Source organism: Suricata suricatta, chromosome 7 (assembly GCF_006229205.1).
Source record: "Suricata suricatta isolate VVHF042 chromosome 7, meerkat_22Aug2017_6uvM2_HiC, whole genome shotgun sequence".
NCBI classification, from domain to species: Eukaryota; Metazoa; Chordata; class Mammalia; order Carnivora; family Herpestidae; genus Suricata; species Suricata suricatta.
Window position 1 is genome coordinate 34,750,744 of NC_043706.1, and position 6,035 is coordinate 34,756,778.

General features: G+C 42.6%; 1 protein-coding gene across 2 annotated transcripts in view; it reads left to right on the forward strand.

Moving 5' to 3' along the window:
• The window catches only part of RNF8 (ring finger protein 8), a 34,440-nt gene that overhangs the window by 985 nt on the left and 27,420 nt on the right, over nt 1-6,035 (forward strand). For both annotated transcript variants that reach the window (XM_029944873.1, XM_029944874.1), the window contains exon 2: nt 4,830-4,958. In XM_029944873.1, the coding sequence (XP_029800733.1) occupies nt 4,830-4,958 (129 nt within the window). The remainder of the gene's footprint in view (nt 1-4,829; nt 4,959-6,035) is intronic.

Below are 6,035 nucleotides of genomic sequence, written 5' to 3' on the forward strand. Positions count from 1 at the left end.
GGGACCCGCTCCTGGTGACTGGGAATAATTTGTATGAAAGGGTAAATAAGTCTTTTGACTGTTATGTGTGTTAGTGTTTTTTTTTTTTCCTGTAAGCTATATAGTCTTAGTTCAGTCTCCCAGATATTTATTACTTATGGGTTTTCGTGTATTATGAGAGGGACAAATAATAGCGACTTTGCCCTCAAAGAGTTTATTGCTTGAACGGGGAAACACAGTGAAGAGGTCTGAGAACGTCCTCCCAGGCTGTCCAATCGACTACCAAGACATGGATTATTTCGTACTCTCCTGGAACCGAGGTTCCTCCAGTGCGAGGAGGGGACCGGCCTTCACTGGCTAGATTAGGAGGTTTTAAAGGGTTACTTGCGTGCTGTGATTTCAAGAACACCCAGAAAGACATCTCTGCCCTCAAATCTATCCAGGCGCCTGAAGTCCATGTTAGGCTTATGTTCTTTCATCTTGAGGGTTGACCTTCCCCTGCACGGCTTCTTCCTAAAGCATTCGCCTTTTGACAAATGAAGATGTCAGCACCGGAATAACAGTAGCTACACCTTATTTTATATTAGATTTGGGCCTTGATATGTGATACTTAATGTGAGCCCTGCAAGTGTACCCCACTCAAGCTCAGCCTTATAAAGTACTTAGTCAAATGTTAATGTTCTTTCAGATTTAGTTGCTGAGGATTAATTCTTCACTTCTGAATAGCTTGGTAGCACTGGGAGTGGGAGTAGGAGTAGGAGTTGGGGCAGAAAGAATTAAAGGTGCTGCAGCAAAGGCAAGAGGAATTGTAAAGTACGCCTACACGTATTTTAAACTATTGGTTAGTTTTGTGTCAGGCCACTTCTATGGGAAGAGACCCATACAAACCGTGGAGGAAAGTAAACGCATAGTGGGAAGGCCGGCTTGCTCCAGGGGGGTGTGAGACACCCGCCAGGCCTGGCTGTCTGCAAGGGCAGGTGTTAGGAAGTAGTTGGAGCATAGCCCACAGTGTGTGTGAAGAGAAGTCTGAATCTAGGCAGGAGGTGAAGTCTTACTTACCGTACAGGCCCCACACCACAGCACAAAGTGGTGTGTGGCGTGCACAAGATTTAAGTGTGCTGATAGCATTTTGTTTTAACAGAGGTAGTTTCCTGCCTTCCCAGTTCCCCTCAAAGTCTTCGATTTCCCAGATAAAACAGTACAAGATTCCTCTCATTTCACTGAATGGAACCTAGTAGTAAATTGTTTGGCTGTCCTGAAACTTCCATTTTTTTTTAAGAGGGCTTTGTTTTGTTTTTGTTTTTTAATGCTTATTTATTTTTATTTACTTATTTATTTTGAGAGAGAGAGACAGAGAGAGAATCCTAAGCAGGCTCTTAGCTGTCAGCATAGAACCCAGTGCGGGGGTCGATCTTATGAACCAGGAGATCATGACCTGAACAGAAATCAAGAGTCGGAAGCTTAACGGACCAAGTCACCCAGGTGCCCCTGTTTTTTGTGTTTATAAGGACTCTCTGTGCCTAACATAGGGCTTGAACTCAGGACCCTGAGATCAAGAGTTGCGTGTCCTACCAACTGAGCTAGCCAAGCACGTCCTTAAACTTCTTAAATCAATCCAGAGAGTTTGGTAGAAAAACAAATCAGGTTTTCATGAAGCTTTTTGGGCTACAGGGGTTGAAAAAAGGGAAAGGATGGTTTTTCAGTATTTGCTGGCCATTTGGGAAACAATAGGAGTCATGCCCGGGAGGAATGGGATAGCAGTGAAAGTGGGTAAGGATTGCAAAATTGTTGTAAATAGAAACAACCCCAACAAATGCATTGGTGGTTTATTGGCACTCACTTCCCACAAGAAGTTTACTTTCATGTGCAAATGGTGCTGGAATATCCAGATAAGCTCACAAAGTCTCTTTAACTTTGGTGTACAAGGTAAATTCTAGGACCGGCTGGTAAAGGGAAGGACAAAAAAGAGTGGTTCCTTACATTCCTGGATTCAGAGTCCTGGATTCAGACTTTTTATTTCAAAAAATAGCCGTACATCTCCCTTTTCTGTGGGCTATGGAATACTCCTTTATTAGAAACAAAGCTACCTACATGGAAATTCTTACTGAATATGGATAACAGTAAAAGCTTAAACGTTTCATTAAAAAAATTTTTTTAACCAATTAATTTTTAAAACTAGGCTCCATGCCCAGCATGGGGCTTAAATTCATAACCCTGAGATCAAGACTCACGTGCTCTACTGACTGAGGAGTGCCTAGGTGGCTCATTAGATAAACGTCCGGCTCTTGATTTTGGCTCAGGTTTGATTGTGAGATTGAGCCCCATGCCTGGCTCTGTGCTGTCACCAAGCCTGCTTGGGATTCTCTCTCCCTCTTTCTCTGCCCCTCCCCTGCTCATGTGTGCTCTTTTTTTCTTTCTCTCTCTCAAAATAAATAAACTTAAAAAAAAAAAAAAAAAAGAGTCACATGCTCTGCTGATTGAGCCAGCCAGGTGCCCCTAAACATTCCATTTTCAAAGTCTATATCTGTTAATTCTGAGTAACTTGGATAACAAATGGAATTTCTGGCAAACTATTCGAAGAACTAAAGAACTTAAGTCAGATTGTAAGAGTTCCTGTCCCAAGTACAGAAACACAGCAGTACACAAGACAGATAAGGTCCCTGCTCGTGAAATTTATATTCTAGTACGGGTGGGGGGGATAAATAGGTAAAGCAAACAAGATAACTTTGGATTGTGACAAGTGCATGCTCACAGCATGAAGGAATGCAGTGGTCAGGAAGGGAGCAGGCAACAACTTTAAGGTAATCAGGGTAGGCCCTTGAGGACCTGAAACTTGAAAGATGAGAAGGAGCCCATGCAGGTGTCTCAGAGAAGACGTTCCAAGTAGAGGGGACTGGTGAAGACCCTCAGGCAGTTGTGAGTGTTTCTGTCTGTGGTGTGAGATAAAACTATAAAGAGGTGGAGGCGGTTAGGACATTCAGGCCTTATACACTGTGGAAAGGAGTTTGGATCATGAATGTAGTTTGAAAAGAAGGGAAATGATCTGTTTAAGGTTTTACATGACCACTCCAGCTGCTGTGTGGAGAACGAAGTTGGTCTGAGTCAGGGAGTGCAGGGCAGGAACAAGAACAGCATGACTGGTGGAGGTCAGGTTATTTGGACGAAGGTATTGGCCATAGAGATAGAGAAAAATGAACAGATTTAGGGTATATTTGAACTACAACCAATTGCTGATTTTAATTGATTTGATTGATTTTAATGCCAGGCTGAAGGACAGAGAAGGATCAAAGATAGCTCCTCGGTTTTGGGCTAAGTGGTTGCTTGGATGGTAGTGTCAGTTACTGAGATGGGAGTTTGAGGAGAAGACTAGGTAGGGGCAAGGGGAGTCATGGTGGTCTTTGCGGGACTGAGGAGGACAGGCATGATTCGGAACGATTTTCAAAAGGGGCCAAATGGGTAGCTTATACCAAACCACAGACTTAATGTTCTCAGCTATGTTTGTGGTACTGGTCATTAAAGGGGTGGCTTGTGCACCAAGAAGAATCAGCAGGGCATTCTAAGATCTAAATCTCAGGAGAATTTCATTTTCTTCCTTGACAGGGTTATTATAAACTATACTGGTCTGTCAGGGAAGTGTGATAGATGGGAATTGAGGCTTCTTTGCAACCTTTTCCAGAAGCTCTCATGTCCGCTCATGGATAAGGTAGAAAATATGGACTTGATACAAAGACTTTTGGTTGAATTACAGCTGGTTAAAGGTATACCCAGATTGTGTGATGTAATGTTTACTAAGCTTTCCTGGAGCTTTGTCTTTGACTCATCCTGTTTCAATATTTTTATCTGTGCCTTAAATGAATGTAGAGAGGGTCTCATATCAGTTTGGTGGATGAGTCCGAGCTGGAAGGGATATTGAGTATGTCTGATGGCAAATTAAAAATTCAGAAAGGTCTTGACAAGCTCATGTGATAGGTTGAACTAACAAGATGAAATTTAATAGGAATCAATGTAAGGTCCTGCACTTGAATCCAAATTGACCAACTAGTCAAGTATAGGATAGAAGAGACATGACTTAGCATAGCAATTCTTATGGTGGGGGGTTAGGCCAAGAAATTTAATCATTCCTAAGCCTGAGGATACATTGGCAGTGTGATAGATCTGCCGTGAAAGCTAATGCAATTTATATGCTCCAGTGATAATATCTAGAACTGGGAAAGTGATGCTTGCATTTGACTGTGTTACAAAAATTATTTTTTAATATGGCATCCAGGAATAAAAATAAACCAAGAGTCTCTTCACAGATCTATTAGGATAGCAAAGAGACTCAGACGTATGCCATGGGAGTTAGGTTGAAGTAACAGGGAACAGGGGGCCAAGAAAAGACTAGGTAGATACTTTATAACTGTCAAGTGGAAGGAGGATGGGAGATTTTCGTGGTGAGCGGGGCAGAGCCAGGGCCAAAGGATGGAATTTATAGGGAGAAAGTTGCAAGTCAGGACCATCAAAAAACTGGAGCAACTGTCTTATATAGATGCTGTAGTTCTTGGCAGTGTTTAAGACTAGTTGATGGGGGTGTGTGGGAAGGTTTTCCTCCATCTTGTGACCTTTCAGGGTCCTCCCAACCCTGACATTCCATGATTAACTTCATTCAGCTGTCTCTTCTTGTCAGAACTTCTTGCTTTGTTCTACCTGGTGTCTCCCATGGTAGCTGAAGGAGACAGCTGATGAGGTTTGGGTTTCACAAGGTCTGGTTTCATAAGTCAGGACACCTGCACATTGCTGGTTGACAAGATTGTAAAGGACCTCCCTTTTCAGCAGAATGACTCATTATGTCTCTTACATTGTCTTCCTAGGTGACTATAGGGCGAGGATTTGGTGTCACGTACCAACTGGTATCAAAAATTTGCCCTCTGATGATTTCCCGAAGCCACTGTGTTTTGAAGCAGAATGTCGAGGGCCAGTGGACAATTATGGACAACAAGGTACAGAAATCCATAGATGGCTAATGACTTACTAAATTTTTTTAAATTTCTTTTTCTTTTTTTTTTTTGGCATAGTTAATACATGATACAAAGTTAAAAGGTTCAAAAGTAATATCTTCTCCTCAGCCCCCCCAGATGTCTTCCCTAGAGACAGACATTTCTGTATGCTGCCAGAGGTTAGATTATACCCAAATAATTTCTAATGACTTGAATGGAAGTTTGTTACTTTGAAGGGAATACCTGAATTGGGGCAGTAGGTCCTGCTCCAGAAACTAGACTAAGTTACTGGGGAATTGGCCTAGAGACCTTGGAAATCTGATGAATATTCTGAAGTACACCTGTGGTTCTGAGCACTGGGAGGAGGAGGGAGCTGAGCTGACTGGACTCAGCTCCTTCCCTTCCCTACTCCTTTCAACCAGAGCAAACACCTCCCATCCCCTTTCTAATCTGTTTTACATACTCGTGTTTTGAGGAAGATTTCCTCTGAATAAATTTGAAAATCACTGGTCTGGTGTGAATACTAAGGGAGGTGAAATAGTGCGTAAAACCCTGCAATTAGGAAGCACGTGAAGTGCAGATACACAGGCACCCAGGGATACAGTGAAAATAGAGATTGTGCCGTGAGAGAAATTCTAATGTTGATAGCTAAGGAATTAGGAAGTATGAAATGTCTTCAGGTGCCATCTTACATTGCTCTGGTTGAGAGGATTGTAAAGACACCTGTTAGAAAGAGGGCTATTCAATGGTCCTGAGACCAGTTCTGAGGTGTGTGCACTGTTACACTTATACCACCAAGCAGCGGTTGGGACACCAGCTTGGCATCCTACTTACTTACTATTCAACTCAGATCTGATAGCATCAGATTCCATAGGTTAACCCTGATGCTTCTGACCAACTGCTGTAGATTGGTGGCTCCAAGGACCCCTTCCTTGGACTCCAGATGCCAGTCACAAGTCTAAGTTGTTTACTTGTACTTTTTTTTTTCCCCATAATATTTTATTGTCAAATTGTTTTCCATACAACACCCAGTGCTCTTCCCCTCAAGTGCCCTCCACCATCACCACCACCTCTCTTCCC